This window comes from Geotrypetes seraphini, chromosome 1, assembly GCF_902459505.1.
Source record: "Geotrypetes seraphini chromosome 1, aGeoSer1.1, whole genome shotgun sequence".
Lineage (NCBI taxonomy): Eukaryota > Metazoa > Chordata > Amphibia > Gymnophiona > Dermophiidae > Geotrypetes > Geotrypetes seraphini.
In genome coordinates this window covers 279689782-279712577 of record NC_047084.1, presented here as the reverse complement: position 1 = coordinate 279712577, position 22796 = coordinate 279689782, and the positions used below count along the sequence as shown (strand labels likewise).

At 40.8% G+C, this 22796-nt stretch overlaps 1 protein-coding gene across 4 annotated transcripts in view; it reads left to right on the top strand.

The window, feature by feature from the left end:
- CTNNA2 (catenin alpha 2) overlaps positions 1-22796 on the top strand; it is a 1640869-nt gene that overhangs the window by 1459308 nt on the left and 158765 nt on the right. For all 4 annotated transcript variants that reach the window (XM_033952687.1, XM_033952678.1, XM_033952696.1 and 1 more), the window contains one exon: positions 6874-6987. In XM_033952687.1, coding sequence (XP_033808578.1) covers positions 6874-6987 — 114 coding nt within the window. The remainder of the gene's footprint in view (positions 1-6873; positions 6988-22796) is intronic.

The window sequence follows — 22796 nt, the reverse complement described above, 5'->3', positions numbered from 1 at the left end:
CATAGTTTGGGCATCAGATAGACCTGGGTTCTATGGACGGAACTTAGGCACAGTTTGGATGTCCTTAATTCGATCAGCTAAATAGCTCTCTGGGTTTTTATTTTTGCTTTATTAAGCTCAAAATACATTTAATAAGGCATCACATAAACAGGGCATATAAAATCAGATATATTGCATGCAGAACCTATTTTTGTGGACAAACAGCAATGTTATTTGCTAATTAAAGGAAAACATCCATTAACCGGAGCAGAGCATATGAAAAAAACACAGCTTTAGGTTTCTTGCTAAAAAGCTACCCTTTTTCTCTGACTAAACAGTGCTCCAATAAGCTCATTATTGAAATCAAGGAAAGCACATGAAAAAAATATATAGATTGCATGCATAACTTCATTTGCAAAAGCTTACAAACTGGGGGAAAAAAAAAATCAGATACAGACCTTAGCATGGCTTCTACTTCATTGCAAATGGAGGTGTGCAGCTGCTGAAATCTGCTGAATTGTACTGACTGCAGTGATTATCATTTTCCTGGATAACTGCTAACATATGTGGAGGGGAATTTTTGATATGACATCCAAATTTGATTTTGAACATTTTGCAAAAAAAAAAAAAAAAAAATATATATATATATTGTGACGGGGCCAAGGGTAAGCCTAGCGCTGGCAACCTGGCTCCCACCCCAGGTGCAAGTATTAGCGCTCTTTGAAGGGCCACTCTGGGATACACACTACTCAGGCAATGGGCCTGATGGGCCGCCGGGGGAGCGGACCGCTGGGCGAGATGGACCTCTGGTCTGCCTCAGCGGAGGCAACTTCTTATGTTCTTAAATAAAATAAAAACTCCACAAATAATTGCCAGTTCCAAGTTTTATTCCCCAGTTCAAAAGCACTGGTTTTAAGGCAGCCACACCGGCTGACGAGGCTTGGAAATGATTTATCCTAAACAAAAGTTCTCTTTTATAGCAAATCCATGCTTCATTCAAGAAAGAAAAAATAAACAATAAAATTATTTCCTTTTAAACAGGATTTTTCTTTCTCTTAGTTATGCTGCTAGGCTTTAACAGTTCTGGGCAGCCTTCAGGTCCTGGACCCAAATATCAGAGTGTAGCTGCACTCTCCTTAGGCTTGGAACAAGTCTGCCTTGTGCCTTTGCTTGTTTCAGGAAGTTCTCCCCACCTGACCTCCTGAATTATAAATGCCCCCACTACCTTCTTTATCTCAGGGCAGGGGCTGGGAACCATCCACCTTTTGTTTTACTGGTCTAAGATTCCCCTCCCAAAAGTTCCCACTATCAGGGCTGTGCAATGACAGGTCACTGAATCCACTCCGGCTTTACTTTTCCCTTTAAGGTTAGTTAGCAGTACCCCTCCCCCACTCACTATGCTTAGCTTGCATACAGGGATTCTGGTTTAATTTCTGCTACTAACCAAACCTCACATTCACACCTCCAACACTCATTCATTATGCAGTCCTTCCTAAGGACACAACTGTTTCTTTTAAATACCTTAGACCACTGTCACAAAACAAACTTTCATTCCCCTCCCCCACACAGTACAGTCAAACCTCGGTTTGCGAGTAACCCGGTTTGCGAGTGTTTTGCAAGACGAGCAAAACACTCAGCAAACTTTTGACTCGAAACCGAGTGTTGACTCGATTTGCGAGCACCCCCTCACCCCCCTGATAACCAGCATCGCTCACCCCCGCTCGCCAAGGCTCCCTCGCTCCAACCAGCCCCCCCCCCGCCCGAACAACTTAAACTTACTCCCCCCCATCTGCCACTGGCACGCAGGCACAGATCGTACTGGTGCCTAGAAGATCTTCCGGCTTCTGCCTGCCTTGAGCATGCATCTGCGCATGCTCAAGGACTTCTAATTCTCCCTCTCGCCGAGATTCTCGGAAGATCTTCTAGGCACCGGCACGGTCTGTGCCTGCGTGCCGGTGCCAGACAGGGGGGGTAAGTTTAAGTTGTTCGGGGGAGGGGGGCCAGTTCGTGGGGGGGTGCCGGTTGGAGCGAGGGGGCCTTTGCGAGTGGGGGAAGCGATGCTGGTTATCGGGGGGAGGGGGAACGCATCAAAGCGAGTTTCCCCGATAAACGAGCATTTTGGATTACGAGCATGCTCCTGGAACGGATTATATTCTGAATCCAAGGTTCCACTGTACCTCACTGACTCATGCTTCAATCAGACATATAGTCCATGTCATTTCTCTCAGAGATGTCTCACTCTACCTCCATGAGAGACTCCTCACTTTCTGAACTTGGATACAGGCTGTCCTCTGAAGCAGCTTTTCCCTTTCCCTTAGCCTCTGCTTGGGAAACAAAGTTTTGTTTGTCTGCCAGTGCTGTGTGTCAGGGAGTTTCTTAGCCTTCTGTTCCCTGCTCTGGGAGGCACGCCCTTCCCTCCAAGTTCCTGATTGCTTGTGGGGGATCTCAGCTGGCCTTAATTTATGCTGCTGGGTAACTTTCACTCCTGCTCTAGCACTTCTGCCTGTCAGCTCCACCCCTTTACTTAACCCTTACTGGGTCAGATTTCCTGACCAGAGGTCTAGCTAGAGAATTAACAGCTGATTTATAAAAGGGATTATAGTGACTTGGAACAGGTATTCTGTTCTCCTCTGCCATTCCTTCTCTGTTCTGCCCTGCCTGTCTGCTCTTAGTACTGGGAACAGAATTAATGGGCAGCTTCCTGGGTTTAGGAATAGGCACATTTGTTTAGCCACTATCCAGATTCTTTAACAAATAAATTCAGAACAGTATTAACACTATCTTAATTTATCCCCTCCCGTTTACTTGATAGTGGTTATTAGTGCAGGGAGCCGTGCTGAATGTTCTACACTGTTCCCGATGATCATAGAGCTCCTATGAGCGTCGGGAGCAGCGCAGAGTGTTCAGCATGGCTCCCTGTGCTAATCACTATCGTAGTTTAGTAAGGGGGGGGGGGTTTAAACCACATAAGTATCCAGATATTGTCACTGCTGTCCATGTTTTCCGTGGCATCAGTTGCTGATATATTGAATTGAGAAAGAAACATACCTTATCATTTTTTTACTTCAAGACCAATAGTAAGAAGGATATTGATATAGGCAACATTATTTAATTTAATTTTATAAGTTCAAGATTCAGACTCCTGAAGCAGGCCATCATGTCCAAAAAACATACGTGTTGAGCCTTGATTGATAGAATAAAGAAACTGAGTCCCTCAGGTTGCCTTTGCTGTTTTTTCTTGTCTTTCTATTTTGGGAAGGTAGTATTTTCTGTTTTGTATAGGCATCGTAAAACACCTCTGCAGGTGGGTTTTTTGTTGTTTTTTTAAACAGTGTTTTCAATGTTAGGCACCTAAATTAAGGCACCCTTTATAGAATCTGGGTCTTAATGTATGGTAACTATCGTGTCACATGTAATTTATTATTCCCTTCTTGGCAAATCTCTGCAGTGCTAAATTTAATAAACTCTTTAATTCATGATGATGCTTGGAGCTATATTAGCATGAATATAAAGCTGCTGGAGAATGTGATAAAACAGTTATGGTTTTACTTTCATCATGTATTTATCCTATAACATTCAGTGACCTCATCTTGACTTAAAGAACAAGGCTAGTCGTAGAAAACAAATAAAATAAAATTATATATCGATATAGATTTTTTTTTTTTTTCACTCACTCTTTCTGGTTGGCCTTAATTTAAAAAAATTCCCAGATCTCCTCACTAAACAAATCACAGATCAAATATCACTAATCAGCCCAGCTGTAAAAGAAGTCACTAAAATGTCTCCCCATGGTATTGTAGTTAGAGAGGTAGGCTGCAGTTATGGACTTTTCATTAGAGTAGATAAGTAGAAAATATTGATCTCTGGCATCAAGCACTGTGCATTCGGGAGAACTGCCACTTGGAAGTTAAGACATCAGCAGTCAATTTATTTTTAAAAAATTGCCCCAACAGCAGCTGTCTGCTTTTCCTTCATATTATCAACACAATATGCACACTAGAAGAAATAGTTATTTTGGGGGGTGGGGGGTGGAGGAATATTTTTTAAAGTGACATTTCTTCTTTCCTGTGCCAGAATGGCCTCTGTAGGTCCATAAGTTTATTTGATCTGGTCAAATATGTTCCTTGAGCATGATTTGCACTTATGCACATAATTATTAAAGTTTTGCCTAATTAAAACAGAGAATTTTCTCTTGCCTCAGTAGAGTATGTTTACTTCCTGTAAAGCAATTTTGAAAGGGAAAGTACAGTTATAGTAAAATTAATATACTTACACCTGACAAAACAAGTTAGGTGGTTTGTTATAGAAGTACATACATTTTGGGGGGATAACTTTATAAAGCATTTTCTATGTCTAAAGCATTTTTACATGCAGAAAATAGTTCTTATAAAATTGCAGCTATACGTGAGTTTATGTGTTGACAAGATCAGATATACTTATATTCATACCCTGCCATATATACTGCAATACATACTTATGTATGTCAGGGTATAAATATAAGTACATATGATCTTGTCATCACATATACAGTATACCTGTTCTGGATGCATGGATGTTACAAAATATATCCAGAGCAGGTAAATATGAGCATGAAGTTAGTGAGCTACTGAGATTGGTTCTGGTTGCCTGTTTGGTAAACGGATATTAATGCCTATGTGGTCGATATTCAAAATGATTTAACTGGCCAGAAAAGGCCACTGACATGTTGCATCACTTGTTCAGGGCTATCTTCTAATTTTCAGCAGCACTTAACCAGTTATCACTGCTGGAAATTAGCGGTTAATGTCTAATTGAAAACTGGCTATTTCGGTGATGTTCCAGAGGAGGAGTTGGCACTTGGCTGATTAAATGCTGATATTCAGCATAAATAGGACCACACAAAACACAGTCTTATCTTTATTCTGAGTATTGACTCAACTGGTCATGTTTTAGCAAGCACTGCATAAACCAGATATTCAGTGTCGAAGCCTGGACATTGCCCAGCACTGACCATCCATGAATAATACCAGCAGTGACTGAATATTGACTCCTGTGTCTCTCTTTATAAAATACACTACTGACGGTGCACTAAGAAATGGGCTTAACATGCCCTTATGTGAAAAAGCCAATTTTGTATTTGTTTTGTTTATAGCTGTTTTGTATGATACCACTAGCATGGCCATTAAAAAAAAGAATAATGAGGGGGCCCTTACCATCTCCTGTATTAATCCTGTAGTAACCAGTTCATATGCACTAATGTGCATGCTCTAATTGGTTACTGTTCCTACTCCTTTTCTCCGCTCCTGACATGCTCTCTTAAATTGCAAAATAAACCCCAAAAACCAAACCCACACAATTAGGGCCTGTTTTACAAAGCCGCGCAGCAAAGGCCCTGAAGCCCTTTAAATCTCTATGGGCTTCAGGGACGTTACCGCTCAGCAGCTATTAGCGCGGCTTTGTAAAATAGGCCCTTAGAATGCTCAGATGCCAATACTAACACAGGACACTTTAGTACATTCTGCTTTTAACATTTTTGCTAAATTAGGGCATGTGTTAGTGTCTAATGCAGCTTAGTAAAAGGAGCCCTTAGAAATTTTCAGTTACAGAATCATGGATTACCATTTTTCTACAAATTAAAAGGAGTATTTCTTTATTAATAATAATAACAGTTTATATACCGCAGGACCGTGAAGTTCTATGTGGTTTACAATGATTAAAAATGCTACAAATTGAGTAGAACTAACAAAGTTAGAGATTAGTGACTAACAGTTTTAGAGATCAGTTGTTGTAGGAGAGATTGTGCAGATCAGCAACCTAAGTACTTCAGGAACAGATATGTTTTTAGGTATATCCTAAATTCCCCATAGTCATTAGCATATATAAGTAATTTTTCCAGATCTTTACCCCATAATGCTGCTTGATAAGAGAAAAGATGTTGATGATGTCTTTTTAAATTTACATCCTCTAACACAGAGGTAGGGAACTCCCGTCCTCGAGAGCCGTATTCCAGTCGGGTTTTCAGGATTTCCCCAATGAATATGCATGAGATCTATTTGCATGCACTGCTTTCAATGCATATTCATTGGGGAAATCCTGAAAACTCAACTAGAATACGGCTCTCGAGGACCGGAGTTCCCTACCCCTGCTCTAACAGGTGGAGAGACAAACTTCAGATGCGAGCTTCTCTTATGTCTATTGGTTGAGAAAGAGAAGAGGTCAGTTATATATTTAGGGGCTAAACCGAATAGTACCTTAAAGCAAAAACATCCAAGCTTAAACTTTGCACGTGCTTCCATTTACATTAAAGCATTTCCACAAAATACATTATATTACAGCACATAATAATCCTAGTGTTTTTTTTTAATCTGAAAACTCCCATCTTTGGAAGAAATCAAAGGCTTTAGCCTCTGTTCCTTTATCCTAAAAAAAACTTATATTATTCAAAGCTTTGTGTCTTCATATTTCATTCAATAGAAGGAAAAAAAGCATTAACTTAAGTATCTTATCAGACAATTCCTATTACCCAGAAGTACAGTATTTTCTGGAAACATCCATTGTATGGAACAATTTCTGCCATTGTTGCTCCTCAAATAGAACTATTTACTAGCAGTAATATTATTTTTTGGGGGTATTCTATTTATTATCCACATTCAAGAACTTTCTACTGTTCTGTCTATTTATACCATATGAGCAGAGAGGAAAAATCACCGAAAAACAGTGATGAATGTCACTTAAACCAGAAACAGGAAGAACAGCTTAATTTTTAGGACATTTCAATTTTGGGTCCTGGCTGCCTGCAGACAAGTTAATTTAAAATGAAAAACAGCCATATGTCCCGGGCAGACAGTCAGTTGCATCAGAGCCTATAGGTTTCTTTGCACCCTTTATAACCTTGTTATTTTCATTCACTTTCAGACCCCTGAAGAACTTGAGGATGATTCTGACTTTGAACAAGAAGATTATGATGTGCGCAGCAGAACGAGTGTTCAGACTGAAGATGACCAGCTCATTGCTGGACAGAGTGCAAGAGTGAGTACAAAAGGCGCAGATCTCATAAACCCATGTTAATCTCTAAGGAAAGCTGTGTATTTGAATGCTAGCTTAGTAAAACTCAGTGAGAAATGCCTCTTCAAATGAAATGCATACACGTATGAAACTGGGATTAATATTTTATGAAACTTGGCATTGTGTTGCTCCTTTGCATAAAACTAGAATAGAGTGCCAGATGGAGAGGAGTAGAGCAGAATCTTTGGCACTTTGCATAATGAAAAATATGTTTAAAGCCATTGGCATAGTAATGCCATTTAATCCTACTATATGTTTCAATGGCTTCTAAATAAAGATATATTAAATCATTATGCATTACTCAGATTATCTTTATTTTATCGTATTTACATATATATATATATATATATATATATATATATATATATATATATATATATATATATATATATATATATATATATAAATCCCAGAGGCTAGCAAAAGGGCTTTGTTCCTTTGGTCTTTCATTTCAGTTAGAACTGGGGCTGGGATGTGGCACCAGGAGCTTCATTCGATATTACTTAGGGATTTCTTCCTTCACAACTTAGGCCATTCATTTCAGTTATAGCCCCTGACTGGGCCATACATCAAGGTTCTGGGCCAGTCTAAGACTCAGAAGATCTGAACTCGAAATCAAACACCAGTCCCACTACAAAGTGAATTTAAAAAAAAAAGGCTACCAGTTCATTTTCCCTCATAACTGTGCACTTCTAAATAATATTTTCATTAAACATGCAGAAATGTATTGAAAACAAAGCAATAACAAAACCCCCCCAATGTTTTTGTCACATGCCTTGTAAAATGCAAGACTCAAAAATTTGAATAAAATATTACAATTATCCAGTATATATTTAATGGTAAATACTAAGATGCACGCCTATGGGCATTCTAGCATTTAGAGAGTGCTAACACAGCACACTCTAAATAGGTTAGTGCTCATTGATGAATTTCCCCCTTAGCAAAATCTTGTAAGAACATAAGACTTGCCACTGCTGGGTCAGACCAGTGGTCCATCGTGCCCAGAAGTCTGCTCACGCAGCGGCCCTTTAGTTAAAGACCAGTGTCCTAACTGAGACTAGCTTTACCTGCGTACGTTCCGGTTCAGCATAAACTTGTCTAACTTTATCTTGAATCCCTTCAGGGTGTTTTCCCCTATAACAGCCTCCAGAGAGCGTTCCAGTTTTCCACCACTCTCTGGGTGAAGAAGAACTTCCTTACGTTTGTACAGAATCGATCCCCTATTAACTTTAGAGAGTGCCCTCTCGTTCTCTCTACCTTGGAGAGGGTGAACAACCTGTCTCTATATACTAAGTCTATTCCCTTCATTATCTTGAATGTGTCTATCATGTCTCCTCTCAGGCTCCTCTTTTCAAGGGAGAAGAGGCCCAGTTTCTCTAATCTCTCCCTGTACGACAACTCCTCCAGCCTCTTAACCATTTTAGTCACTCTTCTCTGGACCCTTTTTGAGTATGTCTTTTTTGATTAGTAACAAATATGGTGCTACTCCAGCAAGGTACATAAGGTTTATATCAGTCACAAAATTTGTTAAAAATGTCCTTCCCAAGCAAACACATAAGCATTGTCATATTGAAGGGTTGATCACACATTGATCAAGCTCTTCCCATGTTGTCACTACCCTTGCAACATTCTGTTGTACCAGTTTCATCAGTCTTTTTCAGGAGCTTATTTAAATGCCTCTCCCCCCCACATACACCCCCGCATCAAATTTTTTGTCATAAACTCAGCAATAAGTAGTTTTGCATCATTATGTTTAATTTGTCTCAAAAACTTGATATCAACATTTTCATAGTTAGTATAAATATTTACATCACATTTATGTAACTTTTGCATGGTAAAAAAGAAAAGTAGAAAGTTCTGGTATAAATTACCCACATTTGCTTAACATTATGTTGTTAAACAACAAAGTTAGATAACAAAATCTAGAGGGTTCCCTCAATCACTCTGAGCTATCAGGCTGGCCTTCTCTCTTTGTCTAGTTTATAGAGATGTGTATTAGTTTCTGACTAATGGCCAGTCAATGAAGTTATTTTTTGATTTGTATAACTCTGAACTAACCAAATGGATATAGGCTCCAAATAAACTAGAATAATTTGTTTGTGGTGTTCATTATAGCCTTATGGGTCAGGAAAATAGCTTTTATTTTTACTTGGTTAATTTGAGGTTTACTGGAGATCAAACTCAAAATCTTTAGGAGCAGAAAAGAAGCTTCCAGCCAAATCTACAGGCACTGGAAGTCAAGACACAGATGAGTGGTATAGCCACAATAGGCTATACCACCATCTTTGGGTTCAGGCCCCCCTCCAAATCTGCAGCACCTGTTAAAAAGCTGGTAGGGATGGCAAAGCCCCACCAGTCAAAGAGATTCTCTAACTGAGCCACTCCCCACTTACTCATGCTGCTAAAATAAAGAGGAAGTCAACTGTGAACCTTCAGCCACCAAAGCCTGTATTCCTCTAGCATTCTCAGTTCTTGTGTGAACTGAGCATGCATAAGGAGTCCCGGTGTTGGTAGATGAAGGCACACCATTGATTTTCTCTTTACTGCATCAGCATGAGTAGGAGAAGAGTGTCTCAGCAACTTCCACAGAAATGTGCAAAATAGTAGAGGATTTAATTTTGTCAGACAGACAGATTAAGGTTCCCCAAATATCTGAAGAAATGGGCATCTCAGCAGGTACAGTTTGGAAAATAATTCATGGAAAGTTGGGCATGTCCAAGGTTAGTACAAAATGGATTCCAAGAATGTTGACGCCATGTCAGAAGGTCACGAGGCTTCAGTGCTTTCAGGAGAACTTGGAGATGCTCCGTGAAGACCAAGTGGATTTTTTTCATCATTTGGTGACTGGATATGAGACTTGGGTCTGACACAGAGATCCTGAGTCCAAAATGGAGTCAATGCAGTGGAAGCACAAGTCATCCTCCACCCCAAAAATGTTCAAGACAGAAAATCAATGCAGTGGAAGAAGCAGCATGCCTGTGAGATTTCTTTGTCTTTTCTCCTTGATTGACTCCCAAAAAGTGATCATTGTGTTAGCATAACTCTCTCCAGTTATGGTTATGAACGCCAAAAGCAGAAGTCCTTCATCATCCCAGAAGAAAGTTTCTATGACTTTGCCCACAGATTTTTCTGTCTTTAAAATTTTTGGGATGGGGGATGACCTTTACTTCCACTGCATTGACTCCATTTATGACTCAGGATCTCTGTGATAGACTGAAGTCTCTTCTCCACCCCAAAAAATGTTCGACAGAAAAATCTGCAGACAAAGTCATGGCAACTGTCTTCTGGGATGATGAAGGACTTTTGCTTCTGAAATTCATAACCGTATCTGGAGAGAATTATGCTAACACAATGATCACTTTTTGGGAGTCAATCAATGAGAAAAGACAATGAAAACTCATAACAGACAAGCTGTTTCTTCACGACAATGAACTGGTGCACATGTCATGACAATCACAGGCTGACATCCGAGAATGTGGATTTCAGTAACTGAACCATCTACCTTACAGTCCTGACCTGGATCCCTTGGATTATTTCCTTTTACGAGTTTTGAAGAAATATCTCCATTGACAGTGGTTTTCAAGTGATGAATATGTCAAGGAAGCTGTGATGTTGTAGTTTGAAGGTCAGACAGAAGAATTATTTCCAAAAGAGTTAAAGTCATTACAGGAAAAGTGGATGAAGTATATTGAGCTACAAGGGGACTAGAATGGAAGTGAGGTATAACTCGAACAATTTTGTAGAACTAAACAGTTGGTGTGGATGAGCCCAGCAGATGGGCCATATAGTCTTTTTCTGCTGATGTTCTATGTTTCTTTGAAAGGATTGATTGCAGCTTCTGAAATTATATAAGTATTTCAAAAACCTAACAGAAACTGGTGGCACCCCAAAGGCTAACAGATTTGTGGAACCATAAACTTTTCAGGACCAAAGTCCATTTTTTAGTGGATTCTCATTCTTCAAAGCTTAAGCCTCAGTTAAGGCCAGATTTACTCAAAGGTGCTATCACATTAACAGGCTTACACGCATTAATGTGCAGTACTTACTCTCTCTTTTATCATGTTGGGTTAGAAATTTTTAACGTAGGCCAGTGAGGTAAATGTTCCGACACTCTTAGGAATTCTATGAGCATTGGAGCATTTATCATGCCGGCTCACACTAAACCTCTACCACAGCTTGATAAAAGAGGCCCTTAACTTGTGTGCCATTTTATCTAATGGGACATGTTTACCAATATCACACCTTAATGGTACTAGCTCTAGCAAAACAGGGTAGTACACTTTAGTACACTTCTCCCTCCATATTTGCGGTTTCAGCAATCACGGTTTTGATTATTCACGGTTTTTAGCATGCTGGCTTCTCCCCCCAAATTATGTCAGCTTGCATAGAGAAATTGCTGATTCCAAGCGTTTACAGAGAAAATCGCTGATTCCCAGCCCTTTCTTCACCGTGTTTTGCCTCTCCTTCAGGAACAGGCCAGGTCTCCCACCATGTTATTCACAGTTTCACCATATTCACAATGTTTTTTAATAGAAAGCAGCGAATAACATATGAAAAAGTTATTCGCGGTTTTTCTGTATTCGTGGGTCTGTTAATCCCCTATCACAGTGAATATAGAGGGAGAAATGTACTTTGGAAAGTAGAATTGTATAACAGGATGCTTTAAAAATGTCCCCTAATATGAAAATTCAAGTGGGGCAGTTGCAAATCAATTTGGAAATGCTCAAGGGCTCTACCATGGGCGCCTTAACTTGGCCAAGCATGCATGAGTGGGTTAAGGAAGGACAGGAGGCTGGATAGGAAAGGGTTAAGGGTTGGAGAGTGAGATTTATATAGGGGAAGACTGGAAGAATATTGATTGTGTGGTAATGGAGGAGGGATGAGTGGAGAAAGAGTGGTTGGAATAGAGGATTTTGACAAGCTTTGTTTGTGAAGGAAAGTAGTGGGAGGAAGGGTGTTGGAGAAAGGGTGTGGAAAATGATCCTGTCCATCCCTCCCTGCCTTAATGGGTGGGGGTAGCTTTTGTGATTCAGTTGCAGCTTTGGTGGAAATGCAAGTGGGTTTCAGGTTGAGGGTCAGTCAATTAGATGATGAAAGGATGTGATGTGCTGGAGTGTGTCACTGCCTCGAGCGATTTGAGTTTTTAATCCCTGTGGTACCATGAGCCTGTAGAGATTAGATGACCATAACAGCTGGTACGACACCGTCTATTTGGAGAATGACAAACTGATATGACATTCTTTATGATATGTTAAGTGATGTAATTGTGATGTATTGACATTCTCTGTTGATATATTTAAAGATTAATAAAGCTGTGGCCATGTTCTTGCCACTCTGAAGTGTAAAGGGATTAGAATGGATAAGATAGGAAGTGAGTGGGAGTGAAGATGAGTGTGTTCGAGTGTCTAAGTTATGCATTTTTATGTATTTATACACATATTTTATATAGTGTGCACATTCAGTATATTAGAAAGCCACCTAAATAATAATAATAATTTTTTATTCTTATATACCGCCAAAGCCATAGAAGTTTGAGGCGGTTTACAGCAAGAAGCGCTGGACAATCAGCGAAGAGGTTACAGTCAAAGTCAGTGAAGAGGTTACAATCAAAGTCAGCAATACAATCTTACATAATGAAGGAATATGAGAGTTATACAATCTTACATAAAGAAGGAATATGAAAGCTGATTAGATCATTAGGGATACTGGTTGATTAAGCAGAGCTGAGAAGATTCTTAGTTAACAAATCGGTTGAACAAGCTCGTTTTTGCCTGTTTTCTAAAATTGAAGTAGGATGATGAGAGCGCGAAAACGTTACTAAGCCAATCGTTCCATTTACCTGCCTGGAAGGCAAGAGTTCTGTCTAAGAATCTTTTGTAGTGGCAGGCTTTTATTGTCGGAGAGGAGAACAGATGTATTCTTCGTGTGGGTCTGAGATAACTGGCCAGATTGAAGTGGGAAACGAGGTAAGTGGGGGCAAGGCCAAATATTGATTTGTAACAAAGACAGGAGAACTTAAACAGGATCCGCACCTCTAGGGGCAGCCAATGGAGTTTCTGATAGTAGGGGCTTATGTGTTCCCATTTCTTCAGCCCAAAGATCAGCTGAACTGCCGTGTTTTGAATGACTCTGAGTCTTAGGATTTTTTTTTTTAGGATGCCAGGTAAATAATGTTACAATAATCGAGCAGACTCAGGATGGAGGATTGAACCAGTAAGCGGAAGGATGGAGCATCAAAGTATTTTCTGATGGCCCCTCCTGTGGGCGGGGCCTTAGGCACATGGCCTGGGCTGGGGCTTGGGCTCCCTCTTGCCCCGATGTTGTGTGTGTGGGGTGGAGTGATGCATCACGGCAGGAGAGATGCCTCATCTCCCCTACCGCAATGCCATCACTCCTCTACCGGAATTGCCACGGGTCGCGGCAGTTCGGGTAGAGGAGTGATGGCATCGCGGTAGGGGAGATGAGGCATCTCTCCTGCCACGATGGTTAGGTTGCCGGGCCGCTGAACTGAGCGGCCCCTTTTTCAGCACTTTAAATCTCATTCATTGTTTTGCCACTTGGTTTTTGTTTCCTACTTTATTATTTAACATAGTAACACATAGTAACATAGTAACATAGTAGATGACGGCAGATAAAGACCCGAATGGTCCATCCAGTCTGCCCAACCTGATTCAATTTAAATTTTTTTTATTTTTTTCTTCTTAGCTATTTCTCGGCGAGAATCCAAAGCTTTACCCGGTACTATGCTTGGGTTCCAACTGCCGAAATCTCTGTTAAGACTTACTCCAGCCCATCTACACCCTCCCAGCCATTGAAGCCCTCCCCTGCCCATCCTCCACCAAACGGCCATACACAGACCGTACAAGTCTGCCCAGTAACTGGCCTAGTTCAGTATTTAATATTATTTTCTGATTCTAAATCTTCTGTGTTCATCCCACGCTTCTTTGAACTCAGTCACAGTTTTACTCTCCACCACCTCTCTCGGGAGCGCATTCCAGGCATCCACCACCCTCTCTGTAAAGTAGAGTTTCCTAACATTGCCCCTGAATGTACCACCCCTCAACCTCAAATTATGTCCTCTGGTTTTACCATTTTCCTTTCTCTGGAAAAGATTTTGTTCTACGTTAATACCCTTTAAGTATTTGAACGTCTGAATCATATCTCCCCTGTCTCTCCTTTCCTCTAGGGTATACATATTCAGGGCTTCCAGTCTCTCCTCGTACGTCTTCTGGCGCAAGCCTCCTATCATTTTCGTCGCCCTCCTCTGGACCGCCTCAAGTCTTCTTACGTCTTTCGCCAGATACGGTCTCCAAAACTGAACACAATACTCCAAGTGGGGCCTCACCAATGACCTGTACAGGGGCATCAACACCTTCTTCCTTCTACTGACTACACCTCTCTTTATACAGCCCAGAATCCTTCTGGCAGCAGCCACTGCCTTGTCACACTGTTTTTTTGCCTTTAGATCTTCGGACACTATCACCCCAAGGTCCCTCTCCCCGTCCATGCATATCAGCTTCTCTCCTCCCAGCATATACGGTTCCTTCCTATTATTAATCCCCAAATGCATTACTCTGCATTTCTTTGCATTGAATTTTAGTTGCCAGGCATTAGACCATTCCTCTAACTTTTGCAGATCCTTTTTCATATTTTCCACTCCCTCTTCGGTGTCTACTCTGTTACAAATCTTGGTATCATCTGCAAAAAGGCACACTTTTCCTTCTAACCCTTCAGCAATGTCACTTACATACATATTGAACAGGATTGGCCCCAGCACCGAACCCTGAGGGACTCCACTAGTCACCTTTCCTTCCTTCGAGCGACTTCCATTAACCACCACCCTCTGGCGTCTGTCCGACAGCCAGTTTCTTACCCAGTTCACCACTTTGGGTCCTAACTTCAGCCCTTCAAGTTTGTTCAACAGCCTCCTATGAGGAACTGTATCAAAGGCTTTGCTGAAATCCAAGTAAATTACATCTAGCATATGTCCTCGATCCAGCTCTCTGGTCACCCAATCAAAAAATTCAATCAGGTTCGTTTGGCACGATTTACCTTTTGTAAAGCCATGTTGCCTCAGATCCTGTAACCCATTAGATTCAAGGAAATACACTATCCTTTCTTTCAGCAACACTTCCATTATTTTTTCAACAACTGAAGTGAGGCTCACCGGCCTGTAGTTTCCTGCTTCATCCCTGTGACCACTTTTATGAATAGGGACCACATCCGCTCTCCTCCAATCCCCAGGAATCACTCCCGTCTCCAGAGATTTGTTGAACAAGTCTTTAATAGGACTCGCCAGAACCTCTCTGAGCTCCCTTAGTATCCTGGGATGGATACCAGCTGGTCCCATCGCTTTGTCCACCTTCAGTTTTTCAAGTTGCTCATAAACACCCTCCTCCGTGAACGGCGCAGAATCTACTCCATTTTCTCGTGTAACTTTGCCAGACAATCTCGGTCCTTCTCCAGGATTTTCTTCTGTGAACACAGAACAGAAGTATTTGTTTAGCACATTTGCTTTCTGCTCATCACTCTCCACATATTTGTTCCCAGCATCTTTTAGCCTAGCAATTCCATTTTTTATCTTCCTCCTTTCACTAATATATCTGAAAAAATTTTTATCTCCCTTTTTTACATTTTTAGCCATTTGTTCTTCCGCCTGTGCTTTCGCCAAACGTATCTCTCTCTTGGCTTCTTTCAGTTTCACCCTGTAGTCCTTTCTACTCTCCTCTTCTTGGGTTTTTTTATATTTCATGAACGCCAACTCTTTCGCCTTTATTTTCTCAGCCACTAGGTTGGAGAACCATATCGGCTTCCTTTTTCTCTTGTTTTTATTGATTTTCTTCACATAAAGGTCCGTAGCCATTTTTATCGCTCCTTTCAGCTTAGACCACTGTCTTTCCACTTCTCTTATGTCCTCCCATCCTAACAGCTCTTTCTTCAGGTACTTTCCCATTCACTAAAGTCCGTACGTTTGAAATCTAGGACTTTAAGTATCGTGCGGCCGCTCTCCACTTTTGCCGTTATATCAAACCAAACCGTTTGATGATCGCTACTACCCAGGTAAGCACCCACTCAAACATTAGAGATACTCTCTCCATTTGTGAGGACCAGATCCAATATTGCTTTTTCCCTTGTGGGTTCCGTCAACATTTGTCTGAGCAGAGCCTCTTGAAAGGCATCCACAATCTCCCTACTTCTTTCCGATTCCGCAGACGGAACATTCCAGTCCGCATCCGGCAGGTTGAAATCTCCCAACAGCAGAACCTCCTCTTTCCTTCCAAACTTTTGGATATCCACAATCAGATCCTTATCAATTTGCTGCGATTGAGTCGGAGGTCTGTAGACTACACCCACGTAGATAGAATTTCCATCTTCTCTTTTCAGAGCAATCCATATCGCTTCTTCCTCTCCCCAGGTCCCTTGCATTTCGGTCGCTTGGATATTGATCTTTACATAGAGAGCTACTCCTCCACCTTTATGACCATCTCTGTCCTTCCTAAAAAGATTATATCCCGGTATGTCTGCATCCCATCCATGTGATTCACTGAACCATGTCTCTGTGATAGCAACAATATCTAGATCTGCCTCTAATATCAGGGCTTGCAGATCATGAACTTTGTTGCTTAGACTGCGAGCATTTGTGGTCATCGCTTTCCAGCTATTTTTCAGCGATAATCTCCTTTTTCGTATGGATTTTTGTGTCGTTTCACTTTCCGTTGCAATACTAAGAAATGAGTTGCTGATATTGCTTATGTTGCAGCCTTTACTACTATCACATCTTTTCTTTTGCCGGGGGTGGTCTCTATAATTGTCCTTCGTACATACACCACCCCCACCTTCTAGTTTAAATGCCTAGAAAAATATTGTCTAAATTTCTCTGCAAGGTTTCTTTTTCCTGCTGTAGTAATATGTAGCCCATCAGTGCAATATAGCTTCTTGTCCTTCCATGTATTTCCCCATCCTCCTATGTACCTGAAGCCTTCTTGATGACACCAGGCTCTGAGCCATCTATTAAAGTCCTCTGTGTTTTTCACTCTTTGCTCTCCTTTTCCATATGCAGGCAGTATTTCAGAAAAAGCTAAAGTCTTTACAAAAGGTTTCACGCCCTCACCAAGGTCCCGAAAAGCTTTCTGTGCTGCAAGTGTGGAGTTGTTGGCCAGGTCATTTGTTCCCAGATGGATAACAACATCAGTGTTAAAATCCTTAGTTTCTTCCTTAATTATAGTCAGTATTTGCCTGGAACTCCTGGTAGCTGAGGAACCTGGAAGACATTTCACTATTTTGGTCTCCTCGCCCTGTGTTCCAAGGTTAATGCCTCTGATAATGGAATGCACCAACAGTAATAGTTTTCTGTTTTTGGCTTTTTTATTTGTACTTAGGGTGCGCTCGTTCTCTTGAGTTACCTTCATTGGTTCCAGTCCCACCTCCCTTCTGTTTTCCTGAGTATCGCAGTGCACTAGTGGAGCGAAGGAATTCTGTAGAGGTAATATTAGTGAAGGTGGATGTTTCTGTGTTACATGTCGCAGTCTTCCTGAGCCTACTGTGACCCATTTATTCCTGGGCTGTTTTATTCTTTGAGGTAGAGGTGGTAAGTTGGTATGATTTTGTGGAGTGATGGAAGCTGCTTTAATTGTATTCAATTCCTGTTTAAGTTTGCAGAGCTCCTCCTTAATACTGGCAAGTTGAAGACAGATGAGGCAAGCCTTAAGCCTCCAAATAGTATGTCTTGGAATTAAAGCACTACAGTGATTGCATAGAATAAAGGTCATCTTGATTGGTTGTGAAGTGACATGATTTGAGTAGTCCTGATTATATGGGTCTCTATATATGAATAGTGGTCCCTGGGGTTGGTGGGACTATAAGTAAGACTACTAGTAAGGCAGAAATATAGGCTCTATACCACCTAAAACACAGTATTTTAAACAAAAATGCAGGTTCTATCAGTGCTACCCTAAAACACAGGATTTATAACAGGATTTCCCCTACTTTAGTCACCCTGAGCCACAGGCACCAGAAATATAGGCTCTATACCACCTAAAACACAGTATTTTAAACAAAAATGCAGGAAGAGGAAATAAGATTTAACAGAGGAAAGAGAAGGATTTATTTTTTTGTGCTTTTTTATATTTTTTTTTAGTAAGAAACAGGGAGGAGAAGAGAAATTAAGCAGATATAATGCTGAAAACCAGTGAAAAGAGCAGAATATGAAATGCTGAGTAACTTAGCTTTTAGAAGTTCACAGGGCAGCCTTGTTTCATTTAAATTTCCCAAGAATTCTATAGTTTCAACGGTTCTCCCTTCTGCTTCTATTTCCTATCTCCCTTCTTTTTTCAACCTTTCAAAGTCCTTTAGACCATTGTAGTCTTATTAGAATGTTTATTTTCTTATTTTTTTTTTCTCATCTATCTCTATTTTATTTTTTCATTACTCTACTAATTGTCATTTTTCTAGGTACTTTAGTTAGATTGTGAGCCTTCGGGACAGTAAGGGAATATCTAAGTACCTATTTTACTTATAATTTTAATGCACCCTATTGTCTATTTCTGTAAACCGCTTAGAATCCTAACGGAGTTTAGTGGTATATAAGAAATAAATTACATTACATTACATTACACTTAGACCTGGTTTTATTTTGTCTAAGTCAAAAAGGTCTAAGTGCCGACTAGGCAACCTTTTACTGTTTTGGTTATACCTGCTGTATCAGGCCTTAGATTAAGTGGGGATGGGCGGACCCGCTATGCCTAAGGCCTGATTGGTCCAGACTTCTAGAGCCTGGGCCAATCAGGCCTTAGGCTTCGGCGGGATGGGCCGGGAAGGGGCGAGCCCGCCTCATTTTGACCAGGCGGGCTACAGGCTGGACGGGCAAGAACCGTCTGGCCCGAAGAACAGGTTAGTTTGGAGGTTGTTAGCGCCGGAGGGGGGCGGGGGGGTGCGTCTTCAGGCAGGAGGGATTGGACACCTTCCTGCCAGCAATCGGTAGTGTCGGGGTGGGAGGGAGATCGGTAATGTCGGGGGGGGGCGGTTGGTAGTGTCGGGGGGGGGGGCGGTCGGTAGTGTCGGAGGGGGGGGGGGCATCCAATCGGACAGGCCGCGGCCCGCTAGTGTAGGCCGATTCTGAATAGGACGCCTCTCCCGGGCGTCCTATACAGAATCAGGGCCTCGGTGTCTTGCGGGCCTCGCCTTCAATATAGGCGGCCTGCCTGGGGAGCATTTTTTTAAAAAAAAAACGTGCATCCCGATTGGCTGATTAGACAGCTGTAGGACGCCTACAGCTGCCTAAACTCGGGACGCACCTTTAGAGAATCAGGGCCTGTGTATCTAAGTGCTTCGAAAACAAGCCCCTATTACTCCATGGAAAAGTGTCTCTAAACTGACCTCCCTAATTTATTAGACCAGTGTTTCCGAAGTTGGTCCTAGAGTACTCCTTTGCCAATAAGGTTTTTAGGATATCCACAATGAATATGCATGAAAGAGATTTGCATATAATGGAGGCAGTGTATGCATAACAATCTCATGTTTAAAAGGTGAGAGGGACTTTGGAACAGGGTGGGGAGAAGGGAAGGATATCCCAGTTCACAGGGGTCCCCTGGAGCTTTGGAGTCCAGGGCAGCTGCCCTGTTTGCCCCTACCCCCAATGCTGGCCCTGCTCCTCTGAATATGGTATCCCAACTTTCACAATGCCATTCTGTGAAAACAATGTGATGCACAATTTGTAGAAAATAGTATAATGTTTGCAGCAGTCACATCTTCAACTGTTCATTTTTTTTAGGAAGTGTTCTACTTGGTAATGTAAGCTTAATTAAAAGTAAGTGTTGTTTAGTAATTATGATGTTAAAAGATAATTATATTATGATTGACAGTGACTGCGTTTTAGAACCTGAGAACATGCAGTAAAGTTGCAGATTAAATTAGAAGTACTTCAAAGCCTAGAGTTACTAGAGAAATGAAGCATGCTGACCCTCAGAATTGTCATGTCACTTTTAATAATATTCTAAAGTCATATACAGTATTTATGATCTCTAAAGTTGCACTTAGAGCTCAGTTTCTTTAAAAAAAATGGTTGAGATTTCTTTATTGGCAATTTAGATTGTTCCAGCAAATTCTAGTATAACAGTTTTCTGATCCCTTCATTCAGACACTTATTTCATCTCCAGACAGTCCTACATAATTAATTTATTTCTTCATTCTTCAAGATAAATATTTTTCAATGTTTTATAGATGCAAAGGTACAGGATAATTTGTTAGAAAGTTTAGGTTTCTTCAGAAAAGGTAAATAGGTTATATATGTCTTCAGACTATAATCCCAGATATAGGATTATGAAACTAACCAGTAAGAAGATTTAAAGCAAATTGTAGAAAGTATTTTTCACTCAGGGGTTAATATTGAACTCATAGTGGTAGTCAAGAGTGGTAGTCAAGAGATTCATTTTTTGTAGTTCTCCCATAGAGATGAATGATAGCATCCTAAGGTCTACATTAGGTTTTTAGGATATCCACAATGAATATGCATAAACTTGATTTGCATACACTGCAAATTTATTCCATGCATATTCATTGTGGATATCCTAAAAACCTGATTGGCAAGGGGGTACTCTGGGACCAAGTTGAGAAACACTGGGCTACATAACTACCATATCATACAGTTTGTTATATCCCACAATTTTCAACAAGGATTCAATGAGCGTTGGCCTCCAGCATTGAATATCCAAGTTAGTGTGGCAACCTGGAAGTTAATCGGGCATCAGCTGATATTGAGACCAGTGCCTGGTTAACTCGGTGGATAAAGTTAGGACAGCCTTTTAGTTCTTCTCACTTTATCCATTCCCTTAACTGATTAGAGGACTGAATATCACTACAAACCAGTTAAGTGTTAGCTCTAGCTATACTCCGTCTCCGGACTACCTCTAACCTAGCATACATGAAGAAGTACACAGTACTTCTCGATAGGGTCTAGAGAAGAGCGACTAAAATGGTTAAGGGGCTGGAGGAGTTGCCATACAGTGAGAGACTGGAGAAACTGGGCCTCTTCTCCCTTGAAAAGAGGAGACTGAGAGGGGACATGCTGATAAAGACAGATTGTTCGCCCTCTCCAAGGTAGGGAGAATGAGAGGGCACTCTCTAAAGTGAAAGGGGATCGATTCTGTACAAACGTAAGGAAGTTCTTCTTCACCCACTGGAAACGCTCTTCCGGAGTCTGTTATAGGGGAAAACACCCTCCTGGGATTCAAGACAAAGTTGGACAAGTTCCTGCTAAACTGGAATGTACGCAGGTGATGCTGGACTCATTTAGAGCACTGGTCCTTGACCTGGGGGCCGCCGCATGAGCAGACTGTTGGGCAATTCTTATGTTCTTATAACAATCAGGAGAGTTATTTGGCAGTACTAACTGGTTATGTTCTGCTGAATATGTAGCAGTGAAAGATACCACCATTAGAATATCCTCCCCCTCAAACGCCCACCTCTATAACTTTGATCCTCAGCAACACCACTTATTCACTGAACAAGAGAGGTGTTGATGTAATATTAGCGACTTTGCCTTGACAAAGTGTTCTGCGAAACATGTTGGCATGGAATGTCCCTAACTGAGACCACAGATAAAAGCGAAGTACTAACTAAAAATGAAATAATTAAAATAAGTTATTGCAACAGCTAAAAAATATTTCTATACCTAATATAATGAAAAATTAAATGGAAGATTCAGTGACAATTTAACACATTAAGCTCTGTGTAATGAAATGAATTGAACACAGAGTGGTGTTGCTGAGGATCAAGGTTATAGAGGTGGGCATTTGTGGGGGGAGGATACTCTAAGGGTGGTATCTTTCACTATGATGATAGTAGAGGTTTGATGCCCCAAAAAGAAAATATAAAGTGCTGTTTTGTCTACTGAATATCTAAACATAACCAGCTCAGCAAGATTTATCTGAGCAGGAGCTTCTCCTGCCTAGTTAAACCTTTTTGAATACTGACCCTGCAATGAACATTCAGACTATGGAATTTGTTGCCAGAAGATATGGGTCAAAACCTATGGAACTTTAGGAAGGCCATGAAAATCTTTTTCTTCACAAATCCAGCTCCATGAAAAGTCCAAGCCTAATTGATCTGAGATGAACTCATCATTTAGGCCAAAATGCTAAGTTCCCGACCAACGTATGTATAGTTAATTTGAGTATCTCAGAAGTTTATATCCACTATAGCATGTATAGTTAATTAATGTACCTCAGCTGTTTATTTCTACTATAGCATGTATTAGTTACCTACTGTATCTCAGATGTTCTCTATAACTCAGTCATTGTACCGTCTGCTTTCTAACTACGTCTTGTCCATATTTGTTTTGACTATACTGTGTATGTACTCCTGTAACCTGTTCTTAGCTCTTTTGGGAGGATGGGCTTAATAAATGAATAAATTAAATAAAATAAATAAATTCTATATATGTTGCCTTAAAGTTCAGCGCCAACAAGAATGGCACTTATCACAATTCTATAAAAGGCATTTGCCATATCTAGAATGATGCTTAGCACCTATACACATGACTAACATTTAGGCTTACCCATTTAGGTCAATGAAAACCAGGTCTAAGTACCTGTGCCTAAGTTGTGCATGGATCGAGTGTATTCTGTAACAGCGCACTTAACTTTTAAGAATGCCCACGATCCGCCCATGCTCCTCCCCTGGCCATGCCCCCTTTTGAGATTCACACACTATCATTTATGCCTATCACTTTATAAAATATGCCTAGAAGGTTGTGAAACAGCAAAACAAAAAGATCA